Consider the following 18,969-nt stretch of genomic DNA (forward strand, 5'->3'; position numbering starts at 1 on the left):
GTGTCCTTTTCTGACCTTCTCTTTCTGTCCATTGTCACCTAAACTGCCCCACTTCAGTGTTTACCACTAAGTAGATCACTCTTAAATCTCTGTCTCTACCCCTGACATCGTTCAGTACCCTAGTTCTGCATTTCTTCTGCCAGCTAGATAACTTCAGGTAATATCTGTGTTATTATTATTATTATTATTTTTATTTTTATTTTTTTTTTGAGATGGAGTCTCACTGTGTCACCCAGGCTGGAGTGCAGTGGTGCGATCTCGGCTCACTGCAAGCTCCATGTCCTAGGTTCACGCCATTCTCCTGCCTCAGCCTCCCAAGTAGCTAGGACTATAGGTGCTCGCCACCACGCCTGGCTAATTTTTTGTATTTTTAGTAGAGACAGGGTTTCACCATGTTAGTCAGGATGGTCTCCGTCTCCTGACCTCATGATCCACCTGTCTCAGCCTCCCAAAGTGCTGGGATTACAGGCGTGAGCCACCGCGCCTGGCCAGTATCTGTGTTATTAATCTATTGCTGTGTAACATATTATCCCAAACTTAGTGGCTTAAAGAATAAACATTTATTATCTTGGAGATCCTGTGCATCAAGAATTTAGGATGATGATCATTGAGACCACCTTGGAGGCTAGGTATCACAATTGTACCCAAAAACAAGTATTAATAGCAATTCTTCCTTGTTGTAAGCAGACCCACTTCACCTCTTATGTACTGCGCTGTATTAATGTCATCAATGTCCTTATGGCTGCCAACCTCAAAACCTTGGGATCATTTGTGAGCTTATTCCTTCTCCACATTCAATTATTTGGTGAATACTGTTGACTCTTCCTCTTCCTTGAATTTGCTTCAGTCCTTTTGTCGAGGGCCTGGATCACTTGGATCCTTCAAGTGGCTCCAGCCCAATTTTGATAATGCTCCAGCCATGCCCCCAAACCTTCACTGGGACAGAGGCTGTAAAGGAAGAGTTGCCTAGGTTTGACTACATAAAAATAGAAAACATTTGTATGTCAAAACAAACACTATAAATAAATTCAAAGAAAACTGAAAAGGTGCCAAAAATATTTGCAAGTATTGACTTAATGGTGTTAACCTTTGATTAAGTCAATAAAAAGATAAAATCCATATATGAAGTCATCATACAAAAATTTGAAACTCATTAGAAAACTAAGAAATTAGGAGTTTATTCAAAGAAAAACCCCACAGATAAAGTTAGAAAACAAATGTCCAACAGTAGGTCATTTGTTAAGTAATTTATAAAAAACTAAGTGGCTACTAGAAATCATGTTGTAGGTAAAGCATTGACATGGGGAAAATTTCAATGTTTGCAATGTTTGAGAAAATAGTAAGCATAGAATGATATAATCTTTGTAAAAATATATATACTCTCCATATATATGTATATCTACAAATATGTTCATATATGTACAAAGAAAAAGAGACACAGATTGTTATTCCTGAGGTAGAAAGTGGGATTTGCCTGGTGCATTTTTTTTTTTTTTCTTTTGAGACGGAGTCTCGCTCTGTCGCCCAGGCTGGAGTGCAGTGGTGTAATCTTGGCTCACTGCAAGATCTGCCTCCCAGGTTCATACCATTCTCCTGCCTCAGCCTCCCGAGTAGGTGGGACTACAGGCACCTGCCATCATGTCTGGCAAATTTTCTGTATTTTTATTAGAGATGGGGTTTCATTGTGTTAGCCAGGATGGTCTCGATTTCCTGACCTCGTGATCTGCCCATCTCAGCCTCCCAAAGTGCTGGGATTACAGGCGTGAGCCACCTCGCCTGGCCTGCCTTGTGCTTCCTTCCTTCCTTCCTTCCTTCCTTCCTTCCTTCCTTCCTTCCATATATGAAGTCATCATATGACTTCCTTCCTTCCTTCCTTTTTCCTTCCTTCCTTCCTTCCTTCCTTCCTTCCTTCCTTTTTTTTTTTTTTTGAGACAGGGTTTCATTCTGTTGCCCAGGCAGGAGTGCAGTGGCATCATCATAGCTCACTGTAACCTCGAACAAGCCATCCTCCTGCCTTAGCCTCCTGAGTAGCTAGGACTGCAAGCATGCGCCACTACACCCAGGTAATTTTGAATTTTTTTTAGAGACAGGATCTTGTTATGTTGCCCAGGCTGGCCTCAAGTGATCCTCCCGCTTTGGCCTCCCAAAGTGCTGAGATTACAGGTGTGAGCCACTGTGCCTGGTCTGCCTTGTGTTTTTATATTGTTTCACTCTTCAGAGAAGTTTTGAGACCCTCTCTGATTTGCTCCAAAATTATGGCTCCCATCACATACCCTACGTTTTTTCCCCCACTGCAGCCTCTGCATTTGCTTACGGGCTTGCCTCTCACAAGGTCCTTGCCTGCTGATCTCCCAGCATCAGGATCCCACTTGTTTAAGGCTAAGTTCCACCATACCTCCAGAATCCTCCCACTCTAAAGAATTTCTTTTTCTCTGTAAACTTGCGTAACTTTTATTGGAACCTCTGTTATAGTACTGACTGCTTTCTTTCTGGACATGCTTTGGCTGTTTATTTTATGCCTTCTCCTCCTTATTTAGCCATAACATGTTCTGGGAGGACTGAGTCCATGTGCGTTTTGTGCTGGTATTCCACACAGCACCTAATAATAATGCTTGGTGCCAGGAGATATTCAGTAACTTCTTATTGGATAGATGATTCACTGGACAGATGCTTTCCGGCCCTCTTGCTCTATTGCGAAGCTGGTATATACTTGGGAATTATAAAACCATTTTAATTCTATGTAAGGAGAAAATATTTGAGAGGAGAAAATATTTGAGAGGTGAATATTACAAAATATTGTAAAATGAAAAATGTACATTACTTCATTTCAGAGCATCTCTCCCATTCTTTAGTACAATCAAAAATTGACTATAGTTTTATAATAGAGCACCAATTTTTTCATCACTTTACTCATGAACTACCCTTGTCACCATGCCATAAATAAGTAGAGTCTTATATTAGACCTCATTATTCTTGTTTTCCCATATCTCTTTATGTTGTCGAATTTACCTGTAACATCTGTGTCACAATATTAACATGTATTACTTCTTTATTCCTGTCTACTCTCATGTAGTTTTTCATTACTTCTTATCTAGAGAAATTTCTATTTCTTCTCTCTAATGCTTCCCTATTCCCTACACTAGACCCTAGAACTAAATTGCTTATTTTCTTACAGGTACCAAAAAGCTAATATTTTCTGTTATCATCCGACCATTATCAAGCATGTTCTTTTCCTTCTGGGCTCAAATAGAAGTGTTTTATCTTTCCTCAATTATGAAAATAAAAATGTTCATTGTAGAAATTTTGAAAGGAACCAAAGGGGAAAATAAGACCATTTAGAGGAAAATAAAAATAGCATATAACCTCTTTCTTAATCACTATGAACATTTTGCTGAATTTCTCTCTAGACTATTTTTAATGTATAAATATATAAGTTATTAGAATGATTGGTGTCATGGTGGATATACTCTTTTTTCTTGAGACGGAGTCTTGCTCTGTTGCCCAGACTGGAGTGCAGTGGCGTAGTCTTGGCTCACTGCAGCTTCTGCCTCCCAGATTCAAACGATTCTCCTGCCTCAGCCTCCTGAGTAGCTGGGACTACAGACACATGCCACCGTGTCTAGCTAATTTTTGTATTTTTAATAGAGACAGGGTTTCACTATGTTGGCCAGACTGGTCTGGAACTCCTGACCTCGTGATCTGCCTGCCTCGGCCTCACAAAGTGCTAGGATTACAGGCGTGAGCCACCGCACCTGGCCCGGATATACTCTTGTGTAACAGTTTTTTTATTAGCAATATATTTTGAATATTTCCTCATCTCATTCAATATTTTTATATAATGTTGTCATATAATGATATTAAATGTTCACGCTAATGATAAAGGGACTACCTACAGGGTGTCCGTTGTATGTCACACCATCGTGAATGTTTTATTATATATATCAACTCAATTTAATCTTCACAACCACTCTGAAAGGTAGCTCTCAGTACTCTCACTGTACAAGTGAAAGAGCTGAGGCTAAAGAGGTTAAGCAGTTAGCTTCAGGATGCACAGTACTCAGCAGATCCATCGAAGTCTTTCTCTGCTCTTTCCATGATAATATGTTGCCTCCCTTTATTTTTAATGACTGCGCAGCATTAAAGTGGTAGCAGGTTAAAAATAACAATTTAGCTGGGCATGGTGCCTGTAGTCCCAGCTATTCTGGAGGATGAGCTGGGAGGATCCCTTGACCCCAGGAGTTAAAATCCAGCTTAGACAACATAGCAGAACTCTGTCTTAAAAAAAAAAAAAGAAAGAAAAACCTAGCAAAACAGCCCCTGTAATTTATTTAACTCTTTTTCTATTTTCAGATAATTAAATTGGTTGGTTTTTTGGCTACGATTCAATAATATTTAATATGTAAAGTATAATTCATTTTTATTAAACAAAATATGTATATATGCTTACCTATATGTGCATGAATTAAAAAGCTCTATTAACAACAGCTATCCCTAGGGAACATAGTATTAGGTTGGCACAAAAGTAATTGCGTTTTTGCCGTTAAGAGTAAGGTTACCACCTGTGGGCTTTCATCTGTGGGCTAGATGAGAAAGAAAGAGGGAAGTTTCACTTTTACCTTATTCACTTCTATTTGACTGAAAACAAGCACGCATTATTTGAGTAACTTAAAAACTAGCAATAAAACACTGTAACAAAGTCTTTTGTATGAGAACTCTTCTGTACACTTTTATTATCTTCTTTGGATAAATTTCTAGAAGAATTAGTAAGTCAAAAATAGGAACATTTCCCTCATGCCTGTAATCCCAGCACTTTGGGAGGCTGAGGCAGCTGGATCACTTGAGGACAGGAGTTCGAGACCAGCCTGGGTAACATGGTGAGACCCCCATCTCTACTAAAAATACAAAAAATTAGCCGGGCATGGTGGTGCTTGCCTGTGGTCCCAGCTACTCAGGAGGCTGAGGTGGGAGGATCACTTGGGCTCAGTGGGCAGAGGGTGCAGTGAGCCAAGATCATGCCACTGCACTCCAGCTTGGGTGATAGAGCAATACTTTGTCTTAAAAAAAATTTTTTTAAAAAAGGAACATTTCTTCATCAGGATACAGACCCCCCCAAAAATGAACATTTTAAAGATTCATATTATATTGTAAAACTGCTTTCCCAGAAGGATTTTATGAATTTGTGTTCTTTTACCAGAAATAAATGAGTGTCCATTTTGCTGCTTTCTGGTCAATAGTGGTTATTGACATTCTTTTCATACATGAAATACTATATTACATTTTAGTTTTTATTCCTTTTTTTTTTTTTTTTTTTTTTTTTAAGATGGAGTCTTACTCTGTCACCCAGGCTGGAGTGCAGTGGCATGATTTTGGCTTACTGCGGCCTCCACCTCCCAGGTTCAAGACATTCTCCTGCCTCAGCCTCCCAAGTAACTGGGACCACAGGTGTGTGCCACTACGCCTGACTACTTTTTTGTATTTTTAGTAGAGACAGGATTTTGCCATGTTGGCCAGGCTGGTCTTGAACTCCTGGCCTCAAATGATCTGCCTGCCTTGGCTTCCCAAAGTGCTGGGATTACAGGCATGAGCTGCCACACACCCAGCCAAATTTTGCTTTAGTTTTTATTCCTTTGATTACTGCATGAGATTGAATATTTTTTCTATCAGCCATTTTTATTTCTCTTGTTTTTTTGAGTTGACTATTCGTGTACTTTGCTATTTTTCTGTTGGGGTGTTTGCCTTTTTAAAAATTATTTACCGGCCGGGTGCGGTGGCTCAAGCCTGTAATCCCAGCACTTTGGGAGGCCGAGGTGGGTGGATCACGAGGTCAGGAGATCGAGATCATCCTGGCTAACACGGTGAAACCTCATCTCTACTAAAAAATACGAAAAAATTAGCCGGGCGTGGTGGCGGGCGCCTGTAGTCCCAGCTACTCGGGAGGCTGAGGCAGGAGAATGGTGTGAACCTGGGAGGCAGAGCCTGCAGTGAGCGGAGATCGCACCACTGCACTCCAGCCTGGGCGACAGAGCGAGACTCTGCCTCAAAAAAAAAAAAAAATTATTTGCCATCAATTTTTATATTATTATAAATATGTTTGTCATATATGGTACAAATATTGTAACCTAACCTTTTGTTTGCCTTTTAATTTTGTTTATAATATTCTTTTGAATAAATAGTAGTTAGGACTTTTTTAAGTTGCTAAATCTATCCAGCTGATAGGAGCAATTCAGCTGTTTTTGTTTTGAAACGCCTGTGTACTGACTATACAATTTAAATTGGGGCAGGAAACACTGAAGCTTAGAAGGATCCTTACTGAAGGATCCTTCAGCTGAGATGTAGGGAAGCTAGAATTGAGAATATTAATTTTTAAAAAATTCTTACGTCTTAAATGAGAATGAGTAATTTGGCCAATGTTGAAGACCTCTAATGGGTGGAGGCCCCATGGACATCAGAAAGGCGGGGCAGTCAGGGGCTGGAAGTCAGGGTAAAAATGACAAGTCAGCAAAGTATCAAGAGTGAGGAAGAAAAGTAGAAACGAGGTGTGGCCACTGATACTGGCGCCAACCCCTTGGAAAGTATTGTCTGTAGATGATAAGTAGAACAAGAAGTACACCCAAATACTTCTAAAATGAAGTCATGCAAGACAATTTTTATTTGAAAATGAAAAATGTAGTCATCTTAATACAAAATTTTACAGGCCTGATTTCTGTGGGGTATGACACATTTTCTTTTTTTAGATTGCATTTGTTTTTTCTCAGCAGTGATTGCTCCTGGAATGTTGCATTTTTATGAAGAATTCCTTTCCTACTGAAAGATAGATATTAAAATATGGCTCCATATGGCTAGATAATGAACACAGTACCACCAGTCCAACTTTTAATACAGCAAAACTTCACCAGAAATATTTATTTTCTTGATGATGATTGTCGACAAACCATTGATGTGATGTAGGGTACTCTGCTAATTCTAGAAATGTTTCCTGCCATTGAAAGATCGTTTTCAAAGTGACATTAAAAGCCAGTGAAATCCTAGAGAATTTTAGATGGAAATGAGCAGAAAGCATGTTCTTGAAACCAAGTTACCTTTATAGACTACTCTGTCTCTTAATGAAATTTAGATGCCCATACAAGAAAAAGAAGCTTCAAAGAAAGAAGTCAGTCTTCTGGCAAAGATGAAACATCCCAACATTGTAGCCTTCTTCAATTCATTTCAAGGTTTGATTTTCTAATATTCTTTAACTATTTTTATAAAGTATAGGCATGTTGACATATGTAAAAAGATTTGTTCCTAAGGACTGTGTATAAATTAATTTTTGTAAATGACTCATTTCCCCATTTACTTAAATTGCAGCTTGAGACCTCCTCGTTATTTCCTTTCTAATAAGTTTTTGTAGACAGCTTTCTTATGTTTTCTTGTTTTTCTGCCTCTCCTGAATTCTCACTCTCCCAAAAAATTAATGACTGGCTTATTAGCTTCTTTGCTCTAGTAACAACCCCCAAATTTAAGTGACTTACAATAATACACATCTATTTCTCACTTACATTACATGCTAGCTGTGGTAGGCCTTGAGTCTGGGGCCCAGGCTGAAGGAGCAGCTCAGATAAGGAGCCAGCTGTTCTCATAAGCAAAACAAGAGAGGAAAACACAGAGCCCACCACACTGTCGCTCTCAAAGTCCTGCTGGGATGTGTGTGTGTGTGTGTGTGTTGGGGGAGTACTCTGCTTACATGAGATCCCGCATATCCTTAGGCAACAGATGGGGCTTTTGTAATCCTCTTACAGAGAGCCAGCAAACAACCACACACCATAGCCTAGCACACTGCCATGTAGAGGGGAAGAACTTTAGGGAAGGAATTCCCTTCCTCTGTATGCCTGAATACAATTCTGCCTCCACCCGTCTCTATAATCCAAAGGTAAAAAATAAATAGTAAATGAAGGGGCATCCGTCACACAGCTTTCATTCACTGAACTGATACTTACTGAGTGCTTACTATATGCCAGACATTGTTCTAGGTGTCAGGAATATAAGAGTGAACAAAGCAGATGAAAATCCCTGTTTTCATGAAATTTATATTCTAGTGGGAAGAGATAGACAATAAACAAATCTACAGCATGTCAGGTGTGTCTTAAGTTGTGACAGGACTGTATGTGCTGACAGTTTTATGACGGGTCATTCCCTAGCCCAGCCCCCAGCACTGGGCTGTTTTAAGACTGATAACTAGTTCATGGAGCAGAAGTGTTAACCTCAGTATCTTCAAGCATCATCGGTTGGGTTAAAGTCAGTCAATAAATAAATACAGCCACTGTGTCTCAAGCATGTGCACTGTGCAGGGCACTGTGTTCCTTCCTGATTAAAACCACTACATTCAAAGTACTTCTGTATGTATGGCCCTTCTTTGGCCTCTGGGTATTTAAAAGAGCTCTTGGGACTCTTCTGAGGTCTTCCTGGGAGCAGAACAGTACACATGGTCTGGAATTGGGTTGCATGGAATAACTTTCAAGGAGAGCCACTGAATAAAGTGCCCTGCATTCCTGTCCATTGGCTACTGGTAATGCTGTAAGATGATCTTTCTCTTCTTTATTTTGTTTGAGGTTATTACTATGACTCTCTGGCTAACTCCTGCTCATCCTCAGGCCTTTTCTGAACTCACAATTCAAATTACAGCTCCCTTTGGTTCTCTTCCACAGCAGTTGTACTTACATATGTCTATTTATATGATTATGAATTTGTTTCATATTTGTCACCCTTTACATAGTAAACTTAATGAATTTTGGGGCTCCATCTGTTTTACTCACCACTTGATCCTTGGCACCTAGCACACACTGGCTGCTCAATACCTATTTACTGAATGAGCGAATGGACTGGACAACTTTTAGAGACTGGAGTACTTCCTTATCCCATGTGAGAGTGATTTTTGAGGACAGTTTACCGCTGGAAGCTTTTGCAAAACTGGGGTCATTTTTACAGTTTAAATAACCTCTGCTGTGTTTGTTGATACTGTAAGTTTACATTTTCTTATGACTCTTTTTAAGTAGAGCATCCCTGTGTTTAGGAAAACTACAGCTATTGTGATGCCTTTGAGTTTTCTTGGCAGATTGCTGGGACTTGAACTACTGAGCTTATCTAAAAGCCTCAGAGGGCCTTGTAGCCTCTGTCTTTTAGAGAGTGTAGGTAAAGGCTTGCTTTCCTTCAAATGGCTTATCGCTTATCATAAGAACCATGGCTCTAGTGTTTGTCTATAGAAAATAGGATGTTTTCGGCCGGGCGCGGTTGCTCATGCCTGTAAACCCAGCACCCTGGGAGGCCGAGGCAGGCAGATCACCTGAGGTCAGGAGTTCAAGACCAGCCTGGCCATGGTGAAACCCCGTCTCTACTGAAAATACAAGGGCCGGGCACAGTGGCTCAAGCCTGTAATCCCAGCACTTTGGGAGGCCGAGACGGGCGGATCATGAGGTCAGAAGATCGAGACCATCCTGGCTAACACAGTGAAACCTCGTCTCTACTAAAAAAAAAATACAAAAAACTAGTCGGGCGAGGTGGCAGGCGCCTGTAGTCCCAGCTACTCGGGAGGCTGAGGCAGGAGAATGGCGGAAACCCGGGAGGCGGAGCTTGCAGTGAGCTGAGATCTGGCCACTGCACTCCAGCCTGGGCGACAGAGCGAGACTCCTTCTCAAAAAAAAAAAAAAAAGAAAATACAAAAAAAATTAGCTTGGTGTGCTGGTGAGCGCCTGTCATCCCAGCTACTTGGGAGGCTGAGGTAGGAGCATCATTTGAACCTGGGAGGCGAAGGTTGCAGTGAGCTGAGATTGTGCCACTGCACTCCAGCCTGGGCAACAAGAACGAAACTCTGTCCCCCAAAAAAAGAAAATAGGATGTTTTTATTGGTTTGAAACAACATAAGAAAAATAATGAGAATGTAGTGATATTTTCCTAAGACTAAATTAATTCCATGTGAATTCCATCAATAAACATTCATTAAGTGTCTGTTATATGCCAGTCATGTTCTAAGTCTTGGAGATATATCAGCAAACAAAATAGGCAAAAATCCCCATGCTGTTGTATTTGTTTTCTATTACTACATAGCAAATGAACACAAATTTAGTGGCTTCACAACAACACATATTTATTATCCCTTGATTTCTGTAGGTTAGAAACCTGAGGTTGGCTTAGTTGGATTCTCTGCCCGCAGTCTCAGCTAGTTGAAATCAAGGTATCAGTTGGGACCATTATCTGTGGCTCATGGTCTTCTTCCAAGCTTATTTAGGTTGTTACAGATTTCATTTACTTGCAATTGGGGTAATTGGATCATGGCTCACTGCAGCCTTGAACTCCTGGCCTCAAGTGATCCTTCTGCCATGGCCTCCAAAAGTGCTGTGAGCACTGTGCCTGGCCAGAAAGAGCTCTTTTACATTTATTTAAACATAGAGTTTTATTTTTTATTACTCTTACGCACACATGAAAAAGAAAATATGAGCAAGCAAAGTTGGTTAAGGTATTCTAAAAATTATTTAGGCAATGAAAACATTAAGCCTGCCAGGTCTACAGCAAGTGATTGGAAGATGCCAAGGTCTATAAGAAACAATCTTGATTTTTTTTTTTTTGAGACAGAGTTTCCTTCTGTTGCCCAGGCTGGAGTGCAGTGGTACCATTACAGCTCACTGCAGCCTTGACCTTCTGGGCTTAAGTGGCCCTTCCACCTCAGTCTCCTGTGTACTGGAATTACAGGCTTGCACCCCCACACCTGGCTAATTTTTGTATTTTTTTCTTTATAGAGCCAGAGTTTTGCCATGTTGCCCAGGCTGGTCTCAAACACCTGAGTTCAAGCAATCTACCTGCCTCAGCCTTGGCCTTCCAAAGTGCTGGGATTACAGGCGAGAGCCACTGTGCCAAGCCCTTGATATTTTAAAAGTGCATTTTAGAATGAATTACAATAATTGTTTAATAAATGTTGGAACTTGACAAATAAAAAGGTTATTTAGTGCCCCCCAATTGTTTTGAAGCGTCAGTGATCCATGAGCTTTACAGCAGATGGAAAATTTGAGAGCATAAATGATTTTTCCAGACACTTCCAATAAATATAAAATTAACAATGGCTAATGGGGAAAATCCTTATTTTACAGTCAGATAATGCTAATTGACATTAAGTAGTTTCTTTTTTTTTTCTTTTTTTTTTCGACGGAGTCTCACTCTGTCACCCAGGCTGGAGTGCAATGGCGCAATCTTGGCTCACTGCACTTCCACCTCCTGGGTTCAAGCAATTCTCCTGCCTCAGTCTCCTGAGTAGCTGGGATTACAGGTGCCCGCCACCACACCTGGCTAATTTTTGTATTTTTAGTAGAGACGGGGTTTCACTATGTTGGCCAGGCTGGTCTTAAATTCCTGACCTCAGGTGATCCACCCACCTCGGCCTCCCAAAGTGCTGGGATTACAGGCATAAGCCACTGCACCTGGCCAGTAGTTTCTTTAAGATACCTCCATCATGATGGAGGTATGGGTCAGTTTCTTTCACCAAAAGCCAGTGAAAGGTTGAGTGAGTTGGAGGTTGGTGAAAAGGAAGTGATTCTTCCTGTTTCATTATTCTGATTCTTCCATGGTTTTGAAATTGCCATCCCTTCATTGCTGTGGCAGACCTTTTAATGACTGAGCTTCAATGATAAGAAACATCAATTCTCCTAAAAGTAACACATTTCTGAAAATAACCGATCTGTAGATATTAGGGCATATCAGGAAACATCTTCTCAGAATCCTTCCTGGATCTCCAGTTTGACTTGCAGGCACTTTCTCCTCACCCTCCAGCCTACAGTCTTCTTCACAGCACTTCTCACCCAACACTGAGGGACTCCCCAACTAGACTTTGCCTCCTTAACAGTAGAATGGATGGCTTATTTGTTTTTTATTCCTACACAACATTCCTTGCTTTTGCATGTCCTCAATAGAAGTTTGTTAATAAATGAATGGATCTGTCTCTTAAAGAAGAGAGGAGGAAAAATTGAAATATGTGAAAGAAGATGCATGGTTTGTGAATTAGAAGCAACCAAGGGTAGACACTGCCAGGTTGCTGATATCCACAGTAAAGTTGGTTAGGGTACTTTAAAGAGTAGAAGAGCAAAAGATTTGGCAAGAGAGTTTGGCGTTTAGTAGGGACTACAGGGGAAAATGTTATTAACAATTGCTTATAAGCCTGATTTTGGCATGTATGTTTTCGTATGTTTTGTGTTCCTTCAGGGTTTTTTTTGTTTGTTTGTTTTTGTTGTTGCTGTTTGTTTGTTTGTTTTTAATGAATCCACTCAACAAACATTTAAGCCCCTTTGATGTGCTAACTACTGTTTTAGATACAAAAGAATGAAGTGTAGACAAATAAGTGAATAGAAATCCTTCTTTTCTAACAAGATCCCAGCTGGTAGTTGGTTGGCTAATTAAGAAAGCTGGTTAAAGTAGAAAATCATCTGTTTTAGTCTGTTCTAGCACCTATTAAGTCTATTCCAGCAGCTATAACAAAATACCATAAACTAGGTGGCTTATAAACAGCAGAAATTTATTTCTCACAGTTCTGGAGGCTGGGAAGTGCAAGATCAAGGTGCAGGCAGATTCACTGTCTGCTGAGGGTTCACTTTCTGGTTCATAGATGGTTCGCCTCATTGTGACTTCACATGGTGGAAGCAGAGAGGGTTCTCTCTTGGACAGCAGTCCATTCATGTGGGCTTCACCCTCATGACCTAGTCACCTTCCAAAAGCCCTACACCTCCTAATACCATCACCGTGGGGTGGTATTCATACCACATTTGGGGTTTTCAACATACACATTTGGGGAAGACAAAGATATTTAGATCCTAGCAGTTATGCAAACATATTTTAACATAAGACATAATCATCCTTTGAGTGGAAATGGCCAGAAAAAACAAAAGAAAGAAATTTTAAGGAAATTACAAGCATTTGTCAAAGGATAGTTTCTTTTCTTTAATATGGAGCCAGTGTTTGTGGATAATTTGTCCACAATCCTTTTAGAAATTTTCTAGTTGTATTTCATTCATTTCATTCAACGTTTAGGTCAATGGTTATTTATTTATTTATTTATTTATTTATTTATTTAATTATTTATTTATTAAACTCACTTTTACTGAGTCCTCCAAAATATTCAGGATAGCTTTTGGAGAAATAATCACATCTTTCATTTTCTATTCATATTTCATCAGTTTATGTAATAAAGACAAGAATAACTCACCACAGTTCAAGAAAATTCAGAACTACAGTTGGTAGATTATGAGTCCACTGACTATCGTTCTGAATTTTCTTTCTTATGTAAGCTATGCTTCTTATTTAGAACTTTTAGTTTCTTTTCTTTAATGTGGAGCGAGAATTTGTGGATAGTCTGTACACAATCCTTTTAGAAGTTTTCCAGTTATATTTCATTCATCCCATCAACATTTAGGTCAATAGCTATTTTTTTAAAAACTGCTCACTTTTACTGAGTCCTCCAAAATATTCAGCATAGCTTTTGGAAAATAATCACATCTTTCATTTTCTATTCATATTTCATCAGTGTCTGTTATAAAGACATGAGTAAATGGAACAAACATATTTGGGAAGAAACATACTGATCTTGGTAAGATTCAGTTCAATTGGTAGGAGCAGAGGTACTTCGACATACTAGAGAGCCTAGTAGTAACTAGTGGTAACCTTGATGGGACAATAGCAATGGAGAGTGTCCTGTAATCTAGTGAGTGGTTTAGGCAGAAGTCAGTTATAAGAATTTCTGTTGTATTCAACAAAGTAGATGAATAAGTGCCATATAAATATGGCTTTATGCCCAAACTCAAGAAGGGGCTATTAATTCTTCCTGGGGTGTTAGGAAAGAGTCACAGCTGCTATTTTTATAGCAGATTTCTAATCTCTCAAAGGAATGTATTAATACAAATAGCCAACATTTCTTAAACTCTCATTATCTACAGGCATTATTCTAAGCATCTGACATGGATTAACTCATTTAATCTTTCCAACAATCCGAAGAACAAATTTCTATAATATTATTTCCATTTTACTGGTGAGGTAATGAGGCACAGAGAAGTTAAAGTGACTTGCCCAGAGTCACAGAGCTAAGAAATATAAAAGGTATAGTGGAATTAGAACCCAGTCCATTTTGATTCCACAGCCAGAGCATGACTGATAAATATCTGAAATCCTTCCAGCACCAAATGATTCCTTTTCTTACAGAGAATGGCAGGCTGTTTATTGTAATGGAATATTGTGATGGAGGGGATCTCATGAAAAGGATCAATAGACAACGGGGTGTGTTATTTAGTGAAGATCAGGTAAAAACTTTTAATTTGCTTTTTAATTTTATGTATGTGTGGTGGGGAGAGAATTAAATTTATAGTGTCATAAGTAGTAGACTATGTTGATATAAAGCATGTGTTTTGGTAGAGAAATTCAAACCATAAAATAGTGGATCAATATTCTTGGTAGATTCAGTAGAACAAGTTTGCAATTGAACTTAAACTAAATTGTTTATTTTAGAGAATGAGATTTTCTTGAGAAAAGATAGTCTGTTTGGACAATCTCATGTAGGATGCCTCTGAGATAAATCTTCATGGTTAAAAAAAAATCTGAATGTGAGTATTCCTTAGCCATTTAACATGTGACATGTTTATAGCTTCACTGTTTTCTCTTTTACCATTTGGTGCTCTGTTTTAAAGTAGATATCCCACTTTGCTAGGGAGGATAGAAGCTTCTCTTGGCAATGCCTATTTAGTTTCATTAGTTATTAAGAGGGAGAGATAAAAGATGAAGAATAATGGCCTCTCCCACTTTCTCTTTGCACAAATGTATTTCTCTTCTATACTCCAAGCCTCCTTGGAACCCTCTTGGGAGTGGTACTCATGAAGGAGACAGGTTTGTGTGTGTGGAGAGGAATCTGAATTAGCGCCTATATGATTGATGGTAAGGCCATTGCCTCAGGAAGCACACAGGAAAGGCCCACCATTTTTCCTTTGACCATTTGTTTCTTTGTTCTATTTTAGCATTTAAGAGCCTCATGCCCATATAATTTCCTCCTAAAGTTTAATATTTTGAATATATGAAGGATTAAAGAATCAGTATCTCTAACTTCTGTAAGATTAATCAAGCATTCTTTGTATGCTCATTTATATTATACATTAAATTCCATATTCATAGAAACTCTTTTTTCTTATCTAGGTATTATTTTGCCACATTTTATAAAAATGCTTCTCTTGACAAAATTTTGAGTTACATTTCTTTTTGTTGGGAATGAACTAAAATTACAACTAAATATTAATGTCTGGAATATGGCTTTATTCCTATTATTTTCTTCTTTCTGTATAATTTGGCAGACAAAGAACCAGTGAAATTTTAGAATAGTTTAAATAAATCTCTGTAGGCATAGAACACATTTTCAGAAAGAGGCTCATGGTCAACAAAGATAAAATAAAATCATGACTTAGAAATAAAATTAAACTTTAAAAGTAAAGTACTTGTTGGTTTTATATTAGATATATTGATATTTTATTACAATTCCTAACAACCTCACAGATCCCCCATTTTTTCCTCTTTCTCTGCCCACCCTTGGCACCCTCCTTCCACCATAAAGGAAGAACCAATGGCTCCCAGGTTATCAGGAAACAGGGCTACTTGTGTACTATTTACGATGCAGTTAGCACCCCAGGGTTAAGTAAGAAAAAAAGAAAATCATGAACGGCATGTGTCTTTCCCTTGCCCCTACTTATCCTTTTCTGCATGTGGAATTTCCCTTGATACCAGTGATATTTGGATTACTTTTCTATGCCTCCATCATTTTAGTTGTAAAATGAAAATAATAATATGATAAAGTATACCTATTAACTTCGTTCCTATAAATACACATACACTATGTGTGTGTGTGTGTGTGTGTTTGTGTGTGTGTATAATTTCTTTCTTTCTTTTTGCATGTTGCCATGAAGACATTTCAGTGACTACCAGGCTATTCAGTGGCTTTGTTTTGTGTTCTCTCTATAGATCCTCGGATGGTTTGTACAGATTTCTCTAGGACTAAAACATATTCATGACAGGAAGATATTACACAGGGACATAAAAGCTCAGGTAACAGCTCAGAGAGAAGACTAAGACAGAATTGATCTTTTCTTGAAGTACCTCAAACAACATGACATTTTCTCCATTTATAGAACATTTTTCTTAGCAAGAATGGAATGGTTGCAAAGCTTGGGGACTTTGGTATAGCAAGAGTCCTGAATAAGTAAGTACTTTGAAAATAATTTTCCTTTCTATTCAAAATAGCCCAAATATGTATTTTTAGGTATCATGGATTAAGAAGATATTAAAATCTTGGTTGTCTAAATAATTTTAGGTAGCTTTATGTAAATGTATTAAATCAGATGGTACTTTGAGATTAAAATTTTCAAGATAAATTGTGGTGTAATAGAATGATGTTGCTAATGTTCTGTAGTGTAATTCCAGTTTATCAAATATGGATGTAACTGTAATACGCATAAAGCTAGAGAGAATTTAGTGCAATAGGCAGGTTTACACTTCTTAATGAAAAAAGTTAAACTCTGTAAAATATTTGAAGAGATTTATTCTGAGCCAAATACGAGTGACCAAAGGCCTATGCCTGTGACATAGCCCTCAGGAGATCCTAAGAACATGTACCCAAAGTGGCTGGTCTACAGCTTGGTTTTGCACATTTTAGGGAGACACAAGACACCAATAGGATGTACATGGGTTTGGTCCAGAAAAGCAGGACAACTCAAAGCTGAGCTTCCAGGTCATAGGTGGATTAAAACTTTTCTGATTGGCAGTTGGTTGAAAGAGTCTATCTAAAGACCTGAATTAATGGAAGGGAGTGTCTGGGTTAAGGTAAGGGGTTGTGGAAATGAAGGTTTTTATTATGCAGATGAAATCTCCAAGTAGCAGGCCTCGGAGAGAATAGATTGTAAATGTTTCTTATCAGATTTAAAAATGTGCCAGACTCTTAGTTAATTTTTTCCTGGATCAGGATAAAGACTTGGAAAAAGAAGGGAATTTTCTTCAGAATGTAGAGTTTCCCCACAAGAGATACCTTTGCAGGACTATTTCAATGTATGGACAAAGAAACATGATGTGGGGTAAAATATTTTGATTTTTTTCAGGCCTGCTATCTGTCATGTGATGTTATACTAGAGTCAGGCTGGACTTTGGTATCTTATTGCTACAAGGAGTCTGCTTTGTCAGTCTTAAGGTCTGTTTTAGTGTTAATGCTGGTCAGCTGTGCCTGAATTCCAAAGGGGAGAAGGAAATAATGAGGCATGTCCAACCCTGCTCCCCATGATGGCCTGAACTGGTTTTTCAGGTTAACTTTGGAATGTCTTTGGCCAAAGGGAGGGTTTATGAGTTGGTTGGGGGGCTCAGAATTTTATTTTTGGTTTACACACTTTCTAGCAGAATAAATTGGTGCACCTGTTTGGAAGACAATTTGGTGGCAATATATATCGAGAGATTTTTAAATATTCTACTTCTGAGAATTTGTTCCAAGGGAATAATTTGAAATTTGGAATAATGTAAATGCCTAAATAATTGGGAAATGGTTAAATTTAATAAAGCTTGGCATGACCATGTACCTGAATATATCATAAACATTTATGGTTTTGAAGACTTCTTGATAACTTTCTTATACTACGTAAAGAAAATGGAATTCTGAATTTTAAATACATTGTGATCACAGTTACATGAAAACTATGTGTGGAAAAAAGACAAGAAGGAAATATATCAGAATTTTAACAATAGTTGTTTTAGGTGATAAGATTCTGGGTAACTTTTTTCTCCCTTATTCATTTTTGTATTTTCCAAGTTTTAAATCATGAAGTTGCAATTTGATCATCTCTACATCTGAGAGATTTTTATAACATGACAATTCCATCTCTTTGTGGAGTCTTTAAGCCATAAAAAATATATTTTAATGTGTAAATTTTTGGGAGGTGAATTGTAAGTTTAAAAATCAGCTGATTTAGTTACTCTATCAACATACAGTGTTTTGCTTTCTTCTAACACATGTATGCATCAAATCTTGTGTTATCCATTTTCACATTTTTTCTTGCATGTCCATGTCTTAAGACTTTTCTTACTCCAATAAAAATTCATGCTGATTTATTATTTAATATAATTTACTAGTTCCATGGAACTTGCTCGAACTTGTATTGGAACACCTTACTACCTGTCCCCAGAGATCTGTCAGAATAAACCCTACAACAATAAAACGTAAGTTGCTGACTCTTAGTTTGAAAGTGTCAGTAAAATCCGATAGATGACACTGAATGAAGATTCCAGAAACTAAAATTCAAATCTCTTCTCTCTTTCTCATGATACTTTTGTAATTTCTTCTTCATGTGTGAAATTGTTCCCGGACCAAACAGGGTTGGGCTGCTATTTCTTATGGTCCAATAACAAGATGCAGATGAACTGGAGAGGAAGAGAGTTTTTATTTCTGTAACTGGTACAGGGAGAAGGCCTGGGAATTATCGCCAGACCAACTCAAAATTACAAAGTTTTTCAGAGCTTATACACCTTCTAAGCTATATGTCTATGTGTAAGTGTGCATTCATTTAAAGACATAGTGATTAACTCCTTTTAATCTGTAACTAAGGTCTGAGTCCTGAAGACTTTCTTCTAGAGCCTCAGTAAGCTTACTTAATCTAAATGGGTCTCGGTGCTGGGGTGATTACCCTTATTTTGTCTCCTGCTAAATCGTGGAGGTTTAGACAGTTCTTTCAGACCTCCAATAAACTTGTTTGTGGAGGCCTGGTGAGTTTCTTCAGACCCCCAATAAAACTTGTTTAATCTTGAATGGCTCCTGTTAAGAATTCCTTTGTTATTTTGTCATGCTTTAAGGCCCAGGAAAGGCCTAGGCAAAACTCTTGATGGGCTTTTTTACACTACAGCCTTTGTATAAGGGCACTGGCTTTTTTTTTTTTTTTTTTTTTTTTTTTT

At 38.3% G+C, this 18,969-nt stretch overlaps 1 protein-coding gene across 2 annotated transcripts in view; it reads left to right on the forward strand.

Annotated features, from left to right (window-relative positions):
• Positions 1-18,969, forward strand: part of NEK5 (NIMA related kinase 5) — an 87,747-nt gene that overhangs the window by 1,736 nt on the left and 67,042 nt on the right. For both annotated transcript variants that reach the window (XM_031934936.1, XM_023187288.1), the window contains exons 2-6: positions 7,115-7,211; positions 14,209-14,306; positions 16,006-16,089; positions 16,173-16,243; positions 18,154-18,240. In XM_031934936.1, coding sequence (XP_031790796.1) covers positions 7,115-7,211; positions 14,209-14,306; positions 16,006-16,089; positions 16,173-16,243; positions 18,154-18,240 — 437 coding nt within the window. The remainder of the gene's footprint in view (positions 1-7,114; positions 7,212-14,208; positions 14,307-16,005; positions 16,090-16,172; positions 16,244-18,153; positions 18,241-18,969) is intronic.

This window comes from Piliocolobus tephrosceles, chromosome X (genome assembly GCF_002776525.5).
Source record: "Piliocolobus tephrosceles isolate RC106 chromosome X, ASM277652v3, whole genome shotgun sequence".
Taxonomy (NCBI): domain Eukaryota; kingdom Metazoa; phylum Chordata; class Mammalia; order Primates; family Cercopithecidae; genus Piliocolobus; species Piliocolobus tephrosceles.